At 44.2% G+C, this 22,729-nt stretch overlaps 1 protein-coding gene across 16 annotated transcripts in view; it reads right to left on the bottom strand.

The window, feature by feature from the left end:
• The window catches only part of nfixb (nuclear factor I/Xb), a 146,015-nt gene that overhangs the window by 28,839 nt on the left and 94,447 nt on the right, over positions 1–22,729 (bottom strand). For all 16 annotated transcript variants that reach the window (XM_084927018.1, XM_084927016.1, XM_084927010.1 and 13 more), the window contains one exon: positions 1,431–1,496. In XM_084927018.1, the coding sequence (XP_084783144.1) occupies positions 1,431–1,496 (66 nt within the window). The remainder of the gene's footprint in view (positions 1–1,430; positions 1,497–22,729) is intronic.

Genomic DNA, 22,729 nt, shown 5'->3' with positions numbered 1-22,729 from the left:
TAAGAGGTACTGGAACATTGATATATACACACGTCCTCGCACATCTGTCCTTTCAGTCTGTTGAGACTGTAACCAAAACCTTGATTATAACTTGTGTTGAAGTTTCACAACTACAGTCACGATTTCTCCTCAGTTCGACCACACTGTGCTGTAACCTGTGATGGGTTTTGTCAGTGGAACATTTTCTTAACAGTTCTTAGTTTCAACTTTACGATCATCTGACTGCTTGTCTGCCTTTTTCTTTTTCAGCTTCAGTTTCCAGCACCGTGTCGCTTTTATCGACAATAACACGTATGAACAATACTGGACTTCAAATGAGCTACATCAAACCCTCGACGCTTGTTGCCTGACGATTGACCAATATGCTGACCCTTTGCCTAAATCTTAAATCTAACATTTTAGCCATCAACTCTTGATTTTGAGCACAAAGGCCTAAAAAGTGAAAAACAAACAAAAGAAACAAAATACTGTAAGATGCAAAATCACTTTAAGCTAGCAACTAGCCAGACAGCAGAACATGTGCAGATAAATATGCAGCTAACATAATAAACTGGACTGATATTTGTCAGGTGTCTAGAAACCTGATGACTGATAATGTTCTGGTATCAGCTGACAACAGGTAAGAACCTTGTTTTCACATAAGGAGCTTTAAAAAAGTCTTTAAAAAGCTTTTATAAAGCTTACTGAACTCACCTGATCTTTGATTCTTATTTTATTTAAACTGAATGTAAACAGCGAGGTAAGTGAAATGTCTACACACGAAAGCCCAGCTTCATTCAAACACACCGTCACAGGTGAAAATGGTACAAATAAATTAAATGTGCTGCATTCTGAACTTTTGTTCCCCAGTAAAGTTTAAGTATGCGACACTATATTGTCCATGTCGGTATTACGCTGTGTGTAAAGCGGATCGCTTTATGGCTCCGGGGCCGAATCAATTTTAAATCCACACCCTTCTCTCCCCCTTCCCTCTGTCTGTCCATCACTCCCCCCCACGCCTTCTCCCTTCGCCTCTCATTCTTTCATTCAGTTCTTTTCAGCCCCCCTTATTTCTTCTTCTCTCGCTCCTTCACTCCATCCCTGCCCGGGGTTAACCACAGCGGGGAGAGCGCATGAGGTCAGCGCTCAGCTTCGGCAGCGGCCATGTGGTTCCCATCTTCCAATAACGTCAGTGTGATTTATGAGTGGCCTGCCACAAACCCAGCACAGCCCCCACGCTACAGCACCATCAGCTCTCCTTACCATAATAAACTTAGATCCAACTCTGCTGGGACACACAGAGGCCCGCATGTAGGGCTAATGCACATACATGTGCATGCATGACTGTATAGGTGTGACTGCGTGCAGGCACAGGTATGTTTTTTAATAAATGCACGCGTATGAGGACACATGTAGAGTGAGATTAATGGAACGTGCACTTGCAAACTTACCGTTTGGTGGGGGCTTCACATCTGTGTCTCCTTGCTGGTTTGAGTTGTCTGATTGTCCTGATTGTTCTGAAGAGAGAGAGAAAAAGAAAGAAAGATGGTGAGTCAGGTGGACAGATGTCTGGACACTGACCAAGGTGAGGGGGCAGGTAAAGAACAGAGGAGTCTCCTGAGAAACTATATGGTAAACTCTTTTCACTGACAACAGACAGACGTGTTGAGATTACAAAAGGCACGTATTTCCACTCGGGTCGAGGCTCTGAGTACCGTTAGTAGATTCTTATCTGGTCATTATCGTACTTTTAATGCCAAAAATTAACTCAGTGGGGATTAACTCATGTCATTTCTGGGTATCGATGCACCGTCTTTGCCATTTTTTGAAAGAACTTCTAAAATTCAGAATCTGAATACAGTGCAAACTGGCTCAAGTGGTCCTAAAAAAACAAACCTCTGCTCCTGAGTCGAGGTTTTGAATGTGTGCGTTCCTGTATTCTGGGTATTGCTCTCAAGTGTGTATAACTCAACATAACTGTTTTTGTATCTTTGTTTCTTGAATTACTCAAACTCACCATTCATGTTAGGCAGAGTGCTAATGGCCCCAAGAACTTTTAGAAATGCATCATTTGGAGTTGAATCGCCTTAAAAAGCTTTTCTCTCTTTGTGTACCTAACTTTTTGGCGCTTGAATGTTTACATGTGCACACAACTACAAACACTAGGTAAAATCCGTTCACTGTAAAAGTTAGGTAAAGTGACAGATGTGTCACCTCAACAGCCCACGCTGACTAGTCAAATGTGCCCTTTGTTTGGATTGCATCTCCTGCATTGCTTCCATCTATAGGGACACGAAGGCAGTCAGAGAGTCGTCTGCTTCAGCTGGCTTTCTTTGGCTCGCTGGCTGCCATTCTTCTTCAGATGTGTAATGCACCCTTGTGGAGTTTGATGGTTGTATCATATATACCATTCAGGCCAATTACTCCAAAGCACTTAGCCTTTAAGGGCGTCTTGGGCCAAGACTCCCAATCCAAAACGTGGCCCCCTTGCAGCCACTACTAGGCCCCCCAATCTCAACATCTTCTAAACCCAAATCAGTGTCCTAATCTTGGGTGGCAGTGTTGCGTTACGTGCCAGCAAACTGGTGCACTATTCACCCTGTCTGTCGCTTGCCAAAACCAGGAAAACAAAAAGAAACCCAAAAGCACCTCGTCGCTCTGGGAAGAGGGAAACACGAGGAAGAGCTTCTTTTTTTCCTTCTCGTAACACTCGTCCTTCATTCTGCACAAGAGTCCATCTTCAGGTCTTTCTCCCTCAGTTCCTCTCACATTGGTTTTGTCTCTTTCTCTCTTGCGCGCTGTCGCTCTGTGGAATCCTGGCAGCCATCTTAGCGCTTGGCAGCCATCTTAGCTTTGGCGGTACCCATGCATTCCTGCTAGCTGACGGCACACCCACACACACACACACACAGAAATAGACACACATGCTTGCAAAGCACACTCGCTCTCAAACACAGCCCCAGTGGTCTTAAAGATAAAGGATGGAGTAAAGGGACGCTTGTTTACAATCCTGTGAGTATCATGTCACCTACGCTAATAGGCCGTTAGAGTTCGACAGCTGATCGCAAATATCAGACGCACTCGTAAAGCGAAAGGAAGTGTGCAAAGGGCAACACAAAGAGAGTCCTCCGAGGTAAACGAGGCGATGTTTGGATGAAGCCTGAGGCCTTTCTCATCGCTGCAGCGCTCATCCCGACAAACCCTCATCAAACAGTCAAAACCTCTTAAACCTGCGCGCCTCAGAAAAATCTCTTACCCTGTGTGACAGCTTCCAAGCCAAAATTCACTGCCTTGTTGTCATGACAACGTGGATGGCACACCACAGTCCCTAATGATGAGTGGTTGTTGAAGCCTGTGTGTGCATATGTGTCGCTGTTTGGCCTGGCAATTAGTTCGAATGAAGATAATAATATAGCTTCCTGGCATGCGCTCAATGTGTTGTTTTGTTTAAGTATCTCTTGGCACAAAGCAGAGCGGTGGCCGCACAGCTACTCTGTCACACGCCTGCTTTACTGTATCAGGAGTTCTTCTGTTTAACTCTCCAGGCTCAGCTTTGAGAACTTTTCTGTTTCTCTTGTTAAACCGCAGCGACATATACACCGAATTTCAAATGTAATGAAGTGATTACAGCTATAATACAAGTTCTCAAACTTTAAATAGATTTTGAGGGTTTCCAACAAATGAAGGGTGGTTTTCTATCCTTAAAACTTGTGCAATGTTTAACAACAGTTAGCAAATTAACCAAGCTTATCCTATCACTGTGCTTCATTTGCACCACGAGGTTTCTTCCTGTCAAAAGGGAGTTTTTCCTTCCCACTGTCACCAAGTGCTTGCTCATAGAGGGTCATGTGATTATTAGGGTTTCTTTCTAGCACCTCGAACTGACTGTTTTTTGTGAATTGGCGCTACATGAATAAAACGAATTATAATAAAAGGAATTGTATTCAAGGCTAATAGTTGGAAAATGAAGAAAAATGTTTTTTGACAGACTCTTTAAGACTCCTTTAAGACCACGTGCCCAATTCTCTCTGCTAGCAAAAAGCTGACTGATAGCACATGCGTGGTTGGACGCCCTACCAACAGACTAAGGAACCCATAACCAAGGATGTTTTCACAACTTTACTGTTTAGCTCATTTAAGCTGACCCCTGTTTCTTTCCTCCCTTGGTGCAGGTTGTTTCTGCCAACATGAACGTAGTCATCGTACTCTGATTCGGACCAAAACAAACGCCCTTTGGAGGAGGTGCAAACCTCAGAGCTTTTAATAATCAAATTAATCTGACCCAGCTACCAGCTGTGCGCTGCAAGTTTGAGCTAAATGCCATCCCATAGTCAGGCATGCTTGGCATTCTCTAACATAATAAACACAGATATGTGGAGTGCCTACTGTAGTATCTGTTCTTCCTGAAGTATCTCATACCTAAGCAGGCCGGACGTCCTCAGGTGGTTTATTGCAACGCACTTTTGCACTACTGGAGTTTGCTTGAAAGCTACAACTTTGCTAAGTCATTAACTGTTTTGGGCCACAGTAAACAAAGTATTGATAAGACAAAAAATTTAGTCTTTAGTGTTTAATTAACTTCTGAACAAAAGAAATGAGCACTTTAGGAGATGTGAGCAAGATGAACTACAGGAAAACACTGACATATGTAGCATTCGCGCTGTCACTAATAAATCAAACATGAGTTTTGTGCTACTATATTTCTATAAGCCAAAGTCAGTGTTACACTGGAATCATTCAGGAAGATTTGGATAACATACAGCAGCTTTTAGCACATGGCTAATATTATCTAACAGCTACGTAGATACAGCCAAAAGAAACTTTTTAAAAGTGAAGTGTAATTTTTTAGTCAGCCAGAGGATTTTAGCAGCGTTTCAGCCTCTAGTTACATAACGCGGGAAATAAAGATCTAAAAATAATGTATGAATATATATTTTATGCCAGGTTTGCTAACATTTTTTATGTTTACAGTACACACAGAGATACTAGCTAGTTAATATCCTGAATCTAGTGGCATTCTTGATTTTTGTGTAAAGCAGCTATAAAAAATAATCCCACCCTGTAAGACGTTATGGAAAAAAACGTTCATGTTTCACTAAGTTTTTGTTCAATTTTATTCTTGCCTAATTTCCCGTTTGTGTATTTGCATAATTATGTGTCATTCCCATGCTCTGCTTAGTTCAATAAAGCAAAAATGTCTTTGTCTGATATTAATTTAACGCACGAACGCACTTCACAATATGTATGTGCTTGTATGTTTTATGTGCTTTCATTCTTACATGTGCACGTGTATGGACGCTTTTCCACGAGTGTAATCCGTGGCACGGTGACAAGCATTCATCTATATTTACATACATTGTGTGGGTGCACAATAGGTGCCCAAAGGTGCCTCTACAGGAGTAAAATAAGGAGGGGGTGTGACGCCCTTAAAGAAAGAAGACGCTCTACGCTCCTGGTAAACAATAGCAGTTGTGCATTATTATACGATCATATAAGACCACCGTGCAGGGAGAAATCACTGCCAGCAGGCCTCCCATCCCCACTGCAACATTTGTGTGCGCCCACACCTATGCCTATGACACGCAGAGGAGCACATGTGACCGCTTTTATTAACGTGTTGGTTCAAGTGCTCGGACGTGCACACTCCAAACATGGATGCACATGCCTCCAAAGCACAAACATGCTCATGCACACACAAAAACACAACATTCAAACACAGATGAATCACCCTTATCTCCTGCACACAGTCGCCCCAAGGCCCCCTGCACACACCCCGCTAGAGATAATACACACACACACACACACACAGGCCATCTAATACACCATGCTATCGCTCTAATCACAAACATGCACACACACATTTCACTTTGTTTCCTGCTCAACATACAGTACAATTATTGCTAATGTACTCCAGTAGAGTCTATGTAAAAGTTAACACTGGCTATACATTTATCACACTGCAGACGCAGACTAACTCACACCCAGGCTAATGTACACACACTCAGAAATCACACTTGCACAATCGCTCCGTTCATCATACACGTAAAAACAAAACGACACCACGCACGAATACACAATTACGCAATCTCGAATCATTAAGTGACACTTGAATGTAAAATCACATAGACGTGCTCCCCCTCTTAGTGCGCAGGCAGCCACTGCCAGCGCTAATGGACTCATTTACGACGTGCATATTCATATACGAGCGCACGCTGCACACTTTTTGCTAATTTACAGAACGGCTTAGAGTGTTTGTTTGTGCATCACAAGCACACGTGAGCAAACAGGCCCTCTGTAATCTAATGTGCACTAAGTGAGGGGGATTTTGCAGACTGATGAGAGACTATAAAACTACCATCACCAGTCCAGCACTAGAGATAAAATATAACGTCCTTTGGATGTTAAACTCAAATATTGCAAATATTTCCATAAGCAAGTTATTGTAATAGTCAGTATTATCATCCTGTTTATCTATTTATGAGAATCAGATGCTTTTCGGGGCCTTCACTCAGCTGTCTTTGTGACTGCCTGCACTAAAATACCAAATCTGTAGAAAGAAATGACCAGATTAACACAAAAACACAGCTACAGATGTACCTAGAATAACTCTACATGCTACTTCTTAGCAGAGACTGATCCGTTAGCTTAGCGATCATACCTAACAAAGCACGTCTGTCTTCACACGTTCACGTTAAAACGACAATAATTTGTTGCAAACGCAATTAAAGAAAAACAGAAAAGCACGAGTACAGGTGCGCAAAGAGGGTTTAACAAAGCGATGCTATGAAGCTGCATTGTGGAAAATTGAGGAGGTGGAGCTCCAGCCTTGAAAGTCCACAATGCTGGTAATGAAAATTCAATACTACGCTGCTTCCCTTCCCCTTTAAATACCTTAAAAATACAGATTTAAATCTTTAAAGTGTTTCATTTAAATGAAGCTGGAACGAATTTTGAGAGTAAAAGTGAGAAATTCTAATCCACAGTCAAATCTGTGGATGTGGCTGCAGCCTGTGATCCTTTGACTTCCTCCGTCTCCACCCTCTGCGTGTCATTTAAGGATAGTTCCCCTGACATGGTTCAGTTCACAGTCAAATGATAGGGGCCTCTTCCTCTGACTACTGGAGAAGTCTGTGGACAAGTCTACCACTGTTCTCTCCCTCCTTGATCTCCGTCTCGCCGCTGCCTCTCCCTTTCACTCTCATACTGTAACCCCCCTCGCTCCACCTCAGCTTCCTCTGCCTCCTTTTTTTCTGGATGTCTCTCTCTTTCAGTTTGTATGAGTTCAGGCCTGCTGGTACATACAAACCCCGTCATTCCCTCCAGAGTTCAGCAAAGGATCTGCTCTCAGCGAGGCCTTGACTGGACTGCAACGGATATAACACAGATGTACACAAAGAAACAGTAAATGCAATGGAGACTGTACAAAGGTACGGCTCCCTGCAAATGGAAGACTGAAGTAAAGCAGAAAGCACAACTGCACTGACTGACATATACATATACAAGCGTAGCTGCGCAGCCTCAACCCCTCTCTCCACCCGCACTCCCCATCCACCAGCCTCTGGATAAAGAAACCGAACTGCCTCCCCAATTGGGTTTCGCTTAAGAGGTTTATCGGTGTGTTGCTAAACATTCTGACCTTTTTTTTTAATCTTTAATGCGCTTAAAATGTTCCAAACCCTCCTAATCCCCACGGCTATCCCACACAGATGTTCACTCGGCTCTTTTATTGGACTTCATTTCAACCTCCTTTTTTTTCTTCCTCTCCTCCTCCACCACCTCCTTCATCCTCTCCACATCCCCCCCCCTCCCCCCTCCCCTCCGTTTTCCAGTTTCTGAATACTAGTCACTGCCTCCTGATCGCCCCGACGCTGCTCCCACCCCCCTTGTGTTTCAATCTTCCACTAGAAAAGCTCACGTTGAGCCTGGTTTTTAAGCCACGGGGGCTTCTTATTGGACGCTGGCTGCGCTGGTACAGTGTCATCTGTCCCGTGAGTGACCTCAGCTCACTGTGGCCACCTTTCGGTTCAGAAAAAGCGTGAGAGTGTGAAAGGATGCCACTTTTACCAAAAAGCGCTCTGGATAATTAATAGGAGTTCGTTTCATTAGTGTACAGTTTAGTGTAACAGGATAATAACAGGGGACGGTGAGAACATTATGGTTCTTCCTGCTGAGCTATTAGGACATCTGGAACAGCCTGAACAAATCCAGTCTTTCGATTTTTAATGACTCTCAATGTGAAATCTTAACTCTTTATCTCTAAAATGTTACATGCAGAAGGAAGTTTCTACATTTATAGAATGAACTCTGGTCAAGATGTTGTATCAGTTAAGTCCCAGTTACTAAAGAAATGTGTTGTTTGCTTGATGAAAGAGATAAACTTGAGCTCTGTGCTTTTACCACATCTTCTGTTTAAGGACAATGTGACCTGTAAGCAGTGATAAAATGCACAAGTGGCCCATTTATGAGTCAAAAAAGTGGATGTAGCTAATGTGACTGTTGTTCTGGAGCCAGAAGCAACCATATTTAAACAAGACAGTAGAGTGCTAAGGAATCAGCTAATGCTGTACAGCTTCAACACACTGATGCTAAGTGACAGACTAATGGAAAAGGAAAAACAGTTTTTACTCTGGAGTACTAATTTCTTGTACCATACAGCAGGCCACATTATTTGTGAGATAGTTCCACTAAAAATCCTCAAAAGCAGCAACAATGCAAGTGGCTTCTCGAGGTCCACCCGAGTGAATTCAATTAGCAAAGGTGAGATGTCGAAAACACCTGCAGGCTACAGCTGCCTGCATCTGCAGCCGCTCGTCAATCAATCACAGAAGCCACAACTTTACACCTAAGTCAACATTGGTGATTTACCTCCGTACAGGTGTTATTGAGGTCAAAATGAACTTTAAACATGAAATCTGTTTTCCGTACCATGTTGATTTCACACCTGAAGTTGGACATTGTAACACGGGAGTCTGCGGGGACTGACTTGCTTTGGAAGCCACCCTCATGTGGACAGAGGGGAACTGCAGGTTTCTGCACTTCGGAGTTTTCCACTCGAGTGCTGTGCTTTTACTACCTTGTCTTTTTTTAAAGATGTATTTGGCACACAGGAAACATGTTAAACCTTGACGCTATAAGGCAGACTTTACAGCACAAGAAACAAAAAAAGGTCACAAAAATGCAACATTTGACGCGTCAAGGAAAAAGATTCTGAAAGTGCTCAGTCACTGATTTATAATGATTTATAGATTTATAATGAAAAGCTGCCTCCATCCTTGTGAAACTACCCTGCATTATACGACTGTAATGACAGCTCATTTACTGTCAATGGAGCAGCACGTTTCTGTTTACAAATCAAGCCAGAGTTTCTAGAAATTGAAAGAATAACACAGGGGTTTGCTGTTTTAGGATGGGTTTTCCTTTCAGCTATTTTTGGCGCCTTCCTGGGAAGTTTATTTGGCTTCCATATCCACACCCTACCTATTAAACCAGCAGCTTCGAGCTCTGGCAATTCCTCTGGCAATGTGGCGGTGCACAAAATACCTCTTACAGGCTAGTGCGCTTACGACTTCCCATCTTTTTGATACATTAAAAACATTTTTCCAAGTCTACATAAAATCAATCTTAGTGCCCACATTCAGTGTGTAAGTGACAATAGTGCATCTCTGTGAATGTCTGGCATGTAACTCCATGTGACAGCGCAGCATGGGGCGATGTGATTAATTGTGAAATGTGTTTCAGTGCTGCTAGTGCTGAAGTGTGAATGTGTGGGTGTGACACTATAAATACCTCACTTGTTGGCTTTTGCGTGTGAGTTTGTGTCTTATATATGTTTATGATATTGTATACGTGCAAAGATTTCGGGAGAGCACGTGTTGAGGCACAGTTGGAGATAAGCGTGTAAACATCTGTGACTGACAGGCTGAGCAGCAGAGTGTGGGAGGGAGACGACGTTCTTTTATTAAAACACGCGTGTGCAGTGCGTGCATCGCTTCGTGGGAGTGTTTGCATGTGCGCGCTCCCCGCGATTCTCTCTATACGTGTGAAAGTTCAATAAATTAAGAGAGATAATTCTGTGTAAGATGCACATCTGTGTTTGTATGTGTGCGCACTAGTGTGTGTGTGCTTGTGTGTACGTGTGTGTGCTTGCGTGGCCGCCTGGCCGAGCCCTGTGCCAGCAAGGAGCAGGTGTGGGGAGGCAGCCCTGCTTTGCCCGTTGCCCATCTGCGTGGCCGTCTGTGTGCCGCCTGCGCCCTCTCTTTGCCAACGCCACACAGAGCCGGGGAGCCAGGGGGTGAGAGGGGGGTGAGAAGGGGTGAGAGGGGCCTAAAGGGAATCAACCATGGGAGAGAGAAGAGGGCAGGGGGTAGAAGGGATGGAGGGGGCTGGCTGGCTGCCCACGGATACCCCCTCCTCTCTCCCTCTGCCCTGTTTCTTTTATCTTTTATCTGTGCCTATGCTGATGAGCTGCGATGTACAGGGAGAGATGGGCAGGGAGGGAGGACCAGGCGACACAGAGGGAGAAACACAAAAACAAAAAAGAGCCCTGCTTGTTGTCGGGGTAAATGCAAGAGTAAAAAGGGCAAAGAAAATCATCGAGCGATTTGAGGCTAGTTTTCTAATCTGTGGCTGTTAGTCTCTCTGTCTGAATAATAGTCTGTCTCTGAATTTCTGAACCTATCCAAATGTTCACGTCAAAACTGAAAATGCATATGGTGAGGTGTCATTCCTCCATTTGGCCAGCAGATGTCACTTGTTGGCAGTGGGGGCCACAAGGCAGCAACACATGCTAAAGAAATCTGCCTCTCGCAAGGGGAAGAGAAAGCAGTGGGAAAGATTTCAGCAGGGCTGCCGTGGCTTTAGAAAGACAGGAGGTGAAAGCTCTCTGGCATATTGGACTTTAGTCGAAATTCCGACCACCAAATGAAATATCTGTGTCTCCAAAATACAGCACAACTGTGTCTTTTTCATAGCGGACATGCTGCATGTTAGCTTCATACATCTCTACCCACAAACTGACAACTACTATTATTTTTCCCTGCATTTCCTCCTCTTGTGTGTTTCTGATCACATGTTGATAATACTCGAAGCCAGCGCGATGACACGGACAATAAACATATAGTGAAAAATGCACCATGTCCATGCAGTTGTTTAAACTGCACTGATGATGTGTGTATATATTAAATTTCATACAAACAGAACTAAGCAGACAATGTACAGCACTGAGGTTCACAGGGCTGAATGAAAGACATCAGCCACCCTGTGATATATGCACATGCATGTGGGTGTTTGTGTGTGTGAGTGGGGCTGGGTCTGGGCACAAGTGGGAATGGGCATCATGTGATGCCAGTTCGTGCCAGGGAATGGAGGAGAGAGAGAAACAGAGGAGGAGGAATAGAAGGAGAAAAGGCAAAAATAAAAGGGAGGGAAGAGAGGCAGTCTGAGGGAAGAAGGGGGCACAGAAAATGACAAAAAAGTGAATGAAAGAGAAGAAGAAGAGGAGTGGGGTGAAGAAAGGGAACGAGTGATAGACTGAGAAAGAGGGGGTTAGAGAGAAAGGGAGGGGGATGCGGTGGGTGGGGGCTGGGGGGATTGTGAGAGCTGTGGGAACGTTTTGCCTCGCCAAGAAAGACGTGAGCAGAGAGAATAAAAGAAGGAATGAGAAAGAAAGAGAGACTTGTTGGCAGAGCAGAAGAGGAGAGCAGAGGAGGGTACGAGGAGGGGGGAGGGGGAGTGAAAGCGGCGTACGGCGGGCACCAGCCAGGGAGCAGACACGATCAAACCCGGCACTACGGGGGAGACGAGGAAAAGCAAACACACAGCGCACCGCAGCCGCCACAAGGCAGTGCCATCGTTTTGCCAGGAGCCAAACACTGCAAACTATTCTCCCCAACTCATAAATTTCACACCCAAATCCATGACAAGCACTGGGCAGATCACAGTGACCTGTCACTCAAACGCCGCCCCTGTGTGTTTGGACTGGGGGAATGTTACTAGAAGCTCAAAGTGTGACCTTATGAACTTTTGGCTTCGCATTTGATCGCCATTCCCCCGCTGCATCAAATCCCCTCGTGACAAATTCTCAGCAGCAGACCCACAGTGGACAAATTCATGCGGCGAAAAGTCGTAACGCCAGAAAACAGGCAAACCAACCTGTGCAAGATGGGAAATGGCATCCCCAGGCGCACACACCGTCATCCATGTCCCCAAAAGGCTCCCACATGTACAATTATCAGAATTGATTTTGGTAGCTGGCAACAGATTTGTGCAAATTGCTTTGGGAATATGCACCCAATCACAATATCAACTGCAATTATAAGACACTTAAAGGTACGCTAATCAATATTTTATATTAATAGTGATACAAATGACTGTGTGCAATGTGAAGGATGTTTGGTTTACAGTAAACCCAAGCTCAGCCACCTGTGCAGTTTCAAGTCTCTTTTGTTTGGCACCTTTTAGACTTTGTCTTGTTTCTTGACTTGCTGTTACAAATGTGGATGATCACATTACACATGGACAAATACTCACATACTGAGCCAGCAGCTCAGGTTTCAGACAGTTTTCTACCTTTGGCTCTGTATGATGTCACAAGGAGCGGACCTGTTGTTAAAATATTTTGCTGACCAGAGGCAGCCAATCAGAAGAAAGCAACTGTAGCAGCTTGTTTCAGACAGACGATGAACTGACACACCCACTATAACATAACTGAGGATTATTTTCTACTGTGAATCACGCAAAACTACATTAGTAGAGTCCAAGAATAAAAAGCTACAGGTGAGCATAATGATCCCCATTAAACACTTTTTCCTGATTTGGAAACCTGTGCCAAACAAAAGACGTTGAGCATTAACAGTGAACGATGTCTTACTGAAGACCATAATAAAGCTGAAAATGAGAGATAATATTGTTGTTATGGGCAATCATGCTACCAAATGAATGCTAATGGTCATGTATTCAGTTTGATTGCTAAACAAGTCCGCTAGCTTGTTGCAAAAACCCCATGAAAATGAAAAAGGAGCTCATTAATGCAGGTTAACAGACAAAACTAGCCAGTTTTGATGGCTTTTGTTGGACTGTATGCACAAATATTCGAAGTGACTTGTTTTGTACTACTGAGCCTAAACTCTGCTTCTGTGAAGTTCTTCAGACCTACACAGAAAAATGTGTTTGGTAACCACAGGCTCTGTTGGAGTAAATGTGGATTTCAACAAAATGCCACAATGTGGCATGGAAGTTGATAGGTTGATTCGTATCCTGTCAGGATGCATGTTCTGAGCAGAGAGGAATGTATGTATGCAAAGGTAAAAAAACAATGTTAACAACTACAGATAGCGTTGCTGCCCTAAGGCAATACGGTTATATTTAACTGTCTTCTAGCACTGCAAGGTTGTGATGGTATGCTGTGCATCCAGGAGCACGGAGCTTAAAAAAAACATTCTCACTTGAAGACGTCCGAGTTCTAACATTCCTGTCAGGATTCACACCAACAGTGATTCAAATAGTGTGCAGCCAGTATTCAGCTGATGTAATTCCTCACAACATCAACAAAATATGATTCAGTTTATAAGACAACACGATTTGCATCTCACTCTTTATTTACACCAATGGGTTTTCAGCCTGATCCAGAACGCACTAAAGATTTATTTTGGTTTGGTGAACTATGCAAATAAATGCTCCCAAATCTATCTGGGGCTTGGAGAACGTGTTTTATGAGGGCTGTAAAACTCCACACAAACACATAAAGCGGGCCTGTAAAAATAATGTGTGCTCTGCATAAATGCTCATTTGGACTAATGAATTAGGGTAGCGATGAATGGCTGTGCAAGTGTCCACATCCTCCCTGGGTGATGCCGATGGAGGCTTAATGTTAGATGTGCATGATTTGTGAGTAGTACTGTGAGTGTGTGTCTACATATGATATGTTAGCTGGAGTAAGGGGGAAGTGTTGCTCTGTTTGTGCATGTGTGTGGGCACCAGTGACTTTGCTCCTCCTTTAACAACCTTATTCAACTGTCAAATAAGGAAACCAGATCCAAAACTATAATGAACCAGATCTGGGGTCGACATACAGAAACACAAAGAACAGCGGTACCGGCTAAACTTTTCTATAAAGTAAGTAAAAACTTTGTGATTTTATATCTTGAAAGGTGCTATATAAATAAAGTACTTCACAAGAGCCTACAATGAATAAAAAAACGAAACAAGAGAAATTAATAGAAAGCAGATTTTAAAAGATCTTTTTCCCAACTAAACCGGAAAAGGTCCAAAATCTGTGTTTCTGGAGAAGGATCAGCCACATCTACAGCATGAACTGAAGACTTACTCTTTTATTTGATGGCAGCAGAAAAGAGGAGGAAGAAGAGACAGACAGACAGAAGCAGATGAGGCCTGAGAAAAAACAATCAGCCAAATGAGGGCACAGACAGAAAGACAACCTTTGACCACCAGCTGTCTGGGAGTCATCGTCCAGCCGCATTTGACAGTCTGTGTCCCCAGATGAACCCGGCCCAAGGGTCAGTGGCTCCCAGCGCAGCCGCGTGTTTGCGCGGCTTGTTTCCGTGCGGGCACGCACGCTGCTGCAGACACACATGTGCATTAGGGAGCCTTCCAGTGTTTGTGTGCGTGTCCATGCGTACGAGCTGCCTGCTATCTGTGTCAAAGCTGGCTTTATCTCTCAGGCTGATAAGGTGAGTAAACAACTGCCCCGGTCTCCCCATCTGACATGCTAGCTGATAAACTATGCAGTCACCAGTATCGGCGGCGGGGGGGTGCTGGGACAAGTGAGCCAGGCTAGTCCCAGGCTCCAGCTGCAGCCAAAGGCCTGGGAGGGAAATACTGCAGAATTATAATATCTTTTGTTAATAACATTACAGGTAGGGTTGTGCAGCAGCCTCACGTCTCTCAGAACATACATGAATCAAAGAGCATGTCCCTATATGTCACACACAGAGGATTAGCCTAGTTTGGGCAGCTTATGGCTCCACTCAGGCGCTCTCTTTGGTCAAGCTGATAATTGGAGATTTATTCCTACCATCTATCAATCCATCTATTAACTTATTAACCCAGAGAAAATCTCTAAAACCATCCTCCCCACCCTCAGCAGATCCAACTCTGCAAAGTGAGATTAAACTGACGCAAATCCACTTAGCAGTTTCAAAAAACATATTCATCAATAAGCATCGCTGACCTCGCTCTTATTATCTCAGCTTCTGCCTGCACTTTAAAATCCGACACGCACTGGGCGATAATGACAGGGAGAGGGGAAAAAGCAGTGAAATTGCATGCTTAAGAAAAAAAGGATGAAAAATGGAAAAAAGAAACAAAACAAAAAACGTGGAGCAGAATTAAGTTAAGTATTCACACAGAGGAAGAAAATCCTCTTCCGAAAATGAGCTCACGGTTAACTAACTCTTTGTAATCTTAATACTGACATTTTCGACCGTGACATTTACTGTGATTATGTCATAAGTGTGCCGTGACTGGTAATCATGGATCAGACGTTTAATACATCTGCTATGAAAATGTCCAAATGAATTAGGCCTTTAATCAACAAGTTCCAACTTAGCGATCGCACTGATACCGCGATCGATCCGTGTACGAAACAAAACAAAAAAAGCAGGATTTGGGTTAAAGTGGAGTGTTTCTCAACTAACACGTGAACACACCTGAGCCTTTGTTTTATTTAGTCTGATTACTATTTCTAAACCCGAAAAACAATGCCTTGAAGACAACCTGCAGTACCCTCAACTACCACCAGGGGCAGCAGCTCACACTTTGTGAGTCAATCCCTTAGTTTCCTTTTCTAGGTTACCTGAGTTAGAAGAAGCACAGGTGAATGTTTGGTTATTAATACGGCCACTAGAGGTCACTTAACTTCAAAATACAAAACAGGGTGGTGCAGGAGCGAGTCCCCAAACATGGAAATAAGTTAGCATTTCTGCACATTTTGTTCCCTTATGCTAAACCCAGCAGGTTTCCTGAACGGGTTTTTGGGTACACGCCTGAAACAGTTATGGTTAATGTTTTTTTCTTAAAATAAAGAATAACAGTGTCCTGGAAAAGCATTTGCTAACAAGCGAGACTAGATAAGTAGTTGGTAACATAAACATCATCACACTGACCACAGGAGCTTAGCAGTGAGGATGCTAAAGTGGCATCAATTTTCAAAAACCTATGGAAAAATGCTGTTAGCTTTTTATTGAGTGAACCAGGGCAATGCTTTACTGGTGGCCTCCAAACTGAAAAAAAAGAAGTCATCCTCATATCTCACTAACAGCTTGCAGAGGCATTCGGGGGGGGAGGACAGTCTTCCTATGTCATTACAGCACATTAGTTTTGTGCTGTGCAGCTCTGCTAATGTCCAAAACATACCAGAACAAAATGACCAATAAGTATATTAATTTAAATGTGTCCCTGTCAGTCTGCCTCTGTTCAAGGCTGAAACGTCAGTGCAATGGCCGCCCTGTTGCCTATGGGCTCTGCGGTGTTAAACGGAGAGGATGTTCACGTTGAGGGGCAGACCAGAGGAGCCTGCATCTGTTTGGCAGTCGCTCAGAAATGTCTAGCGTTTCACACTACGCCTCTGGGAGCGCTGGCTTGAGCGCAGCCAGAAGTTTATGAAAAACAGAGAGTGTGAGGGAAATGAGGGAACCAGGAAGGAGAGAAATGCACCGGGAGGGGGCTAGAAGAGAAGAATGAGCTGGATGACATGAGACGACAGAAAGAGAGATAGCAGAGAGGAGGAGGTTGGACAGCTGAAATGAGAAAGGGAACCGGTTTAGATGATGATGTGATGTTTTCCACTCTGCCTGTGGTGCGTGTGCAGGGGTTCTCCTGAGGCCCCCGAGGATCCCGAGGGCCCCTGGTAGGATCTATGAGTGGATTCAGGTGAGGAACAGGTGTGACCACATGTCAAAACACATTCCTACGAATGTGGTAATTACACACTTTAGGGACAGAGGACAATGGTATCTGTATACGTGTCTGTAAGTTTAAACCACATGTGCAATGCCGTATGAAAGTAAGTGTATATTTTATGTACTGCAAGAGAGCACAAATGCCTGTGTATTCCTTGGATTAACATGTGACAGCCGGCCCTGCCTTCAGTCAAGCCCAGTCCTCCACAACAAACCCGCTCCCCAGAGCCCAATCGTTGGTTTGGTCTCCGTCTCAGCTGTCACCACGCCTGCACTGTCTGCCTCCTGTCAGCTTCGCTGAGAAAATACATGGCGATTTATAGCCGTACCATAGGGTACACAAACACAGATACACACTTTCACATACATCCAGGCATTGAGTTTTCTTCAACAGGCAGAGCAGTTGAATGTGCTTTGGGGTTTTATTGTGCATTCAAAGTGTGGCTGTTATTATAAAGTAAGAGGACATCAAGAGGAGGTTAAAAGGTTCCACACACCAATAAAGTTACTTGAAGTTAAGTACTTTGTAATATCTGTGTTTTATGTGACAGCCTGAGGAGAGCACACACTGACCACAGATATTACTAAAGATGAGCAAGATATGTTTACAATTACCATCTGGTTTGGGTTGCATCTGCTAAGTTATTATAATTAACTACGGAGACGTTCTAAACTAGGCGTGCTGCAAAAAACTAATTAAATGCTTTCAAAAAGGCTTTAGTAATGTGTAAATCAGTAGCTGGGGAGATAAAACTGTCAATCATGACTGTTGGGTTCACAGGCCTGTACTTAGCTGCAGAAGTCTGCTAATGCAGACATGCCTGCTTTGAGTGTTTGCATAGGGGACGTATTATATGTGTTTATCTGCAAGTATTCAGGCAGTTTAACTAGTTTTCTTCTAGCATAGCCAGATTAACCTGCACTGGTTCTCCACTACCCCACTCACTGTGCTATGAAACCAAGCCAATCTCACATGATGTCACCAGTCTTGCTAGTATTGCTAGTCTCTTTATGCTGCCTCTGGGCCAATGTGTCATTTTTTTTTTTTTTTCCATATTTGTAGTATTTTGAGCAGTGAAATCCATTTATATGAAATATCTACATCTACACTTGTGCTGTCACTCACACTTTGTGCCAATAAGCCCCTCAGGTATCCCCTCACACAGAACAGTGACCCCCCACTGCTGCCCACGTTTCACTGTGTTGTAACAATGTTTTATGTTTTCAGTTTTTCTGAAATTATCACCAAGTAAAAAATGTTTTTTTTTTTAAATCTGAACACTGCATAGATCTTAAGAAGTAGAAGATGTAGCACACATCTTTCTCTCACTGTGTGCTATTCAGGGAAAAAGTGTCTAATTCTTATTTTGTAGGGACCATAAGAAAACTGGACCAAAGCTAAAAGCAAAGTGCGCAGATATGAGTAACGTTACAGTTTTAACTACAATACCTGAATGATTCAACAGTCAGTGGAAAGAATTTAAGATGCTTTAGTTTTCTGTCCCACAGCCAATACAGTAACCCTCACTCATCGGGTATCTGAGGCAGGTTAAAACACTTTCCCTCCATTTCTATATATGACCCTGCTCTAGTCCTCACACACACACAGCTCTGACTTAGAGGGGATCAAACAGAGCAACTGCAGGTCAGATGAGGCTGTCATCTTTCTGCACGTGTTTCACTATTTCATCCAATAAAACAATCAAGCGAATGTATTCCTAAAGACTTCTAGAAGTAATACGAGCCGGGGTTCTTCCACTTTGGTTTGGATCTGCTGTTAGACCCTCCTCAGTGAGGCTGTGCACTAACTCGGGCCTGCAGGAGGGAGGTGGCAGCGTGTTTATTTTACTGTGGGCTGTATCTGGCCATCATTATCTCACACTGCAGAAGGAGCGCTGTAAACAGATGCTTGCGGCCCACTCGGCTGCAATAGTGCGTCTGGCTGAGGCAGCAGCGGGAGTGGGAAAGAGGATCTAAGCACGCTGAGGTCAGAGGCAATGAGAGCGGGAACAGACTGTGGCAAAATTTAGACGTGCCGGGGCTGAGGCTGTGATTGAATCTGTAGGGCGAGGATGCTGACTTTTGAGGTTACGAGGGAGCGTCTGTTAGTTCTACGACGATGGCTGCGAGGTCTTGGAGCGAGGCAGGGCCCGATGCTTCGGCCTCGCTGCGGCTTGCAATATTAACACACCAAAAGAAAGGTTGGCTTTGTAGTGGTCATAAAACAGGAGGAAGTCATATCAGTTCAAGATGCTCTTGCTGGAAAGCTCAACAAACACTGGCAGTGAAGTTTTCACAGAGCCATGTGGCCTAAACAAACTGCTGTGGAAAGAAGAAGAAGACGAAAAAAGAAGGGGTGGAGGAGAAAAATGAAATGGCGTCTCTGCTAGCTACAGTTGGGAGAGCGCGAGAGTGGGATCTGCTGCTCTTTTTTCTTTTTTTTACTTTAATCAAAAGCAGAGACGCTCAGCAGTGGAAAAAGCATGACGAAAAGCAAAGTTTACATGAGCTAAAGGCAGAGGGGGGAGGTGGCGGGTCGGGGGGAGGCGGGGTGAGGGGTGGGGGACGGGTAGACACAAACAAACAGACAACTACTGACGAACAGCTGCGCCGAGCACTTCACTGACAGAGAGGGCGAGGGAGGAAGAGAAGGAATGACGGGAGAGCGAGAGCGCACCCCAGTTACAAAAATGGAAAGTCCACATTTCAGCGCAGTATGGAAATATGGTCCTCATTTCATGATTCAATTCCCGCTCCCTCCCTTTCCCTCCCTCTCTAACTACCCCTTTCCCTACCAAACTCTCTTGCTTTCTTTTGCAGCTGCAGTTCGGTTATAAAAGGCTGTTAAAACACAGGAAGGCCAGTAAAACGGATAAAAAAAAATAGCGGGCGGGAGGTCTTTTGGTCGAGCGAGGGGATGGAGCAAATGGGAACGAAAGAGAAATGCAGGCGGAGATGTGGTGTGAACCATGAGATCTTACTGAACTGCTGAGTCTCCCTGACTTACGAGCATTTCTGGACTTTCGTCATAAAAACATCATCAGCCTCCACCATTCCATGCCCCGCTTTAATCTCCAAACTTATCTTCTCCTCATCCCCTCCTCATCCCTCCATTGCGTGTGCAGTAAGACACACAAGTTTCAGGGTTGCTGCAAAGCCCCTTGTTGACTGCCTGAGCAACGCCGAGGAGCCCGGTCAGCTGTGGCCTCTGCGACTCCGTAAAGGCTCATCCCCAGCCTCGTCTCCCATGTCTTCCCCTCATATAAGCCTAATCCTGGTGGCTTTACATCTTAACCCCCCACCCCCAGTCTCTTGCTCAGGATCTGCGCCAGGGAGAAATTAAAAATTTGCCCTAAGAAGCTGAAGAAGCAGTTTTAAAAAACCCCAAACCTGCTAACATTATGCATGTTTTCGAGTATCAGAGCCACCATTGGCTCTGCCGAAAAATACTCGTCTTCTTCTTCCCATGCAAAGCATTGTCCTCAAGTGACATCTTCTATGCTCATCTGCTTTTGTTCACGCCACTATCTGTCAAAGTTACTTTCTTTACTTATTGCGCCCATTCTCTCTCTCCCCTGCTCCATCTTCCCTCCATCAGGTCGTACCCGGTTCTTCTCTGCAGTTCACTTCCCTCCCTGCTCAAATCACCGAGTTAGGCCAGGCAGTTCATTATTTCAAATTTACGGCCTGTCCGTTTGGCCTGCCTCAAGGAGGAATAAAATCAGGCTTTGGTTGGCGTAGTGATCTGGTTCCAAGCCCAAACCCCTCCTTCTACTCTTTTACAGTTTAATATAAAGTCATATCAGATTAAAGTTAACGAATTAAAAAAAAAGAAACTTCTCCTGTGCCAAGAGCTCTGCGTGACCAAAGAGCACGCACACTCGACTCAGCGTGCACACATGCATAGACTTGTAACTCAACACTTAGCTGCCATCTTTAGGGGAAATAAGTGAATTTGGCAGGAGCGTGTGTACGTGGAGGCTCATGTGGGGGCAAAAAGAGGCCGAGGATTGTTCATCTGGTGGAAGAAAGCATAAAATTGGACACATAAAAATAACATATATAGTGCACGCCTGAAGTAGACAGCGACATCATGTAACTGTATATGGATGTAGCGGAGTACCATGAATATGTCAACAGCTGTGTGTGTTTGTGTTGTGCGTCTTGACCCACGTCTATTAACCCGACACAAACGCTGCCACTGAATAGAAAAGAGAAGGCTGTATTTTAAATGGATCAGGCTCCACAAAATAATGACGGTTGTGCTTTATCAAGGCCCTCAAAGCCTTCCTATCCCTACATACTCATAGGCCCTTTGGGGATTTCAGCCATTTGAAAATATTTTAAAGAGGCCCGATTGCCCCCAGCTCAGCGGCTCAGAGAAGCCTTAAAACCCTGCAGCTAAATCCCGGGGTTATGTAAGGTAAAGCCCTAAATCTCACTGCGCCTGATGTTACATATTACTGTAATTGCAAATGAAAAAAAGGGAGAAAAAAATACAGGGTGGGGTGAAGAACTGCAGAGAAAAAGGGAGATGTTGGGGGCTAGAGGACGGAGGAAAGAGGAGGAAAGGAAATGAGGGAGGTGTGAAAGGATGGATTGGAGAAAGAGAAAAGATGCAATCAGAAACTGATCAGGGGAAAGAATGAGTGGAGGATGTCTTTGACACACCAGATCCCAGAGGTATACTCTCTCGCGCTCTCTTTATACTCAGTTCTGCTGTTTTTTTCTGGGGGTTTAGTGACTCTCTTCCCTTTTAGCAGGCCGAGTAGACTCGGAGGGAAAGTCAGAGCGCTGGCCAAAACCGTGGACTCAAAAGGAAATCCAGTAAAACTTAGTCTGCGTTTATCATCGGTCCACCGTACATCGTTCGTCATCTTCTAGCACAATCCTCCGGGGCCAGCTAGAACCGACCCTACACATGCACACACAAATGCAATCTTGAGAAGACGTTATAAAGTACCCCATGAAAAGAAACCCACCATGTCATAAATACGCTGTTTTTTCATGTCTAAACATAGTTTTGTGGGTACATGTGCGTTTTCTGTGCGATCGTCCCTGAACGTATGAATCTGAAATGTGTGTGGAGGCGGATAAGGCAGTTAACGTTATGATCACAGTGCATGATGCAATCCATCGTCTAAAGATGTAAACAGGCTTTAGAGTTTCTGTTTTTCCAGCGTAAAATTTCTGGATGGAAGCAGGTTCTGAGAAAGGGGGGGTTTGGGCTCGATTGTGGAAAATTTGTCTAACCGCTTCAAATCTGCCAGTGCAAAGTTAAGACTGTGAATATCTGTAGTGGTGAAAAGTATCACTTAATCTCTGCTTTTTTGAAACAAAATGCAAACTATTCTGATTAATAACAAGACTTCACTTGTTGCTTTTGCAACTTGTTGAACTCTTCTAGGACTCAGCCTGTCTTCATTCTGCCAGTCGCCTGGTACAAAATGTCAGAGTCTGCTGATGTGCGAATATTTTGCTAATATTTTGCTGCCCTTACTGCTAGAGACTGGTTGTCATGTGTGCATGGCATCAGTTAAGCCATCGGTTAAACCCCACGGAGGATTTCCAGCAGTGAGAACTCATCTAAAGAAGACCATTTCCTGTGCTGTGCACCATGTAAAAAGGGAAAAGTGTGGACATTTTCTTGACCTGATTCCTGGTCAAGCTTTCATCCCATTGCTGTTGAAAGCTTTCACTGAAAGACAAAGACAATCTGCTGTGTGTGGATGAGCCAATTCAACAGAAATTCATCAAAGCTTGTGGATTGATCGACAAACTGACAGGACCTCAGTTCTGGTCCACAGACAGCTGGAATAATAGGACCTCAGAGG

Source organism: Perissodus microlepis, chromosome 4 (assembly GCF_051167445.1).
Source record: "Perissodus microlepis isolate ML-2025 ecotype Zambia chromosome 4, ASM5116744v1, whole genome shotgun sequence".
In the NCBI taxonomy this organism is placed as follows: Eukaryota; Metazoa; Chordata; class Actinopteri; order Cichliformes; family Cichlidae; genus Perissodus; species Perissodus microlepis.
This window is presented reverse-complemented; position numbering and strand designations above follow the sequence as displayed.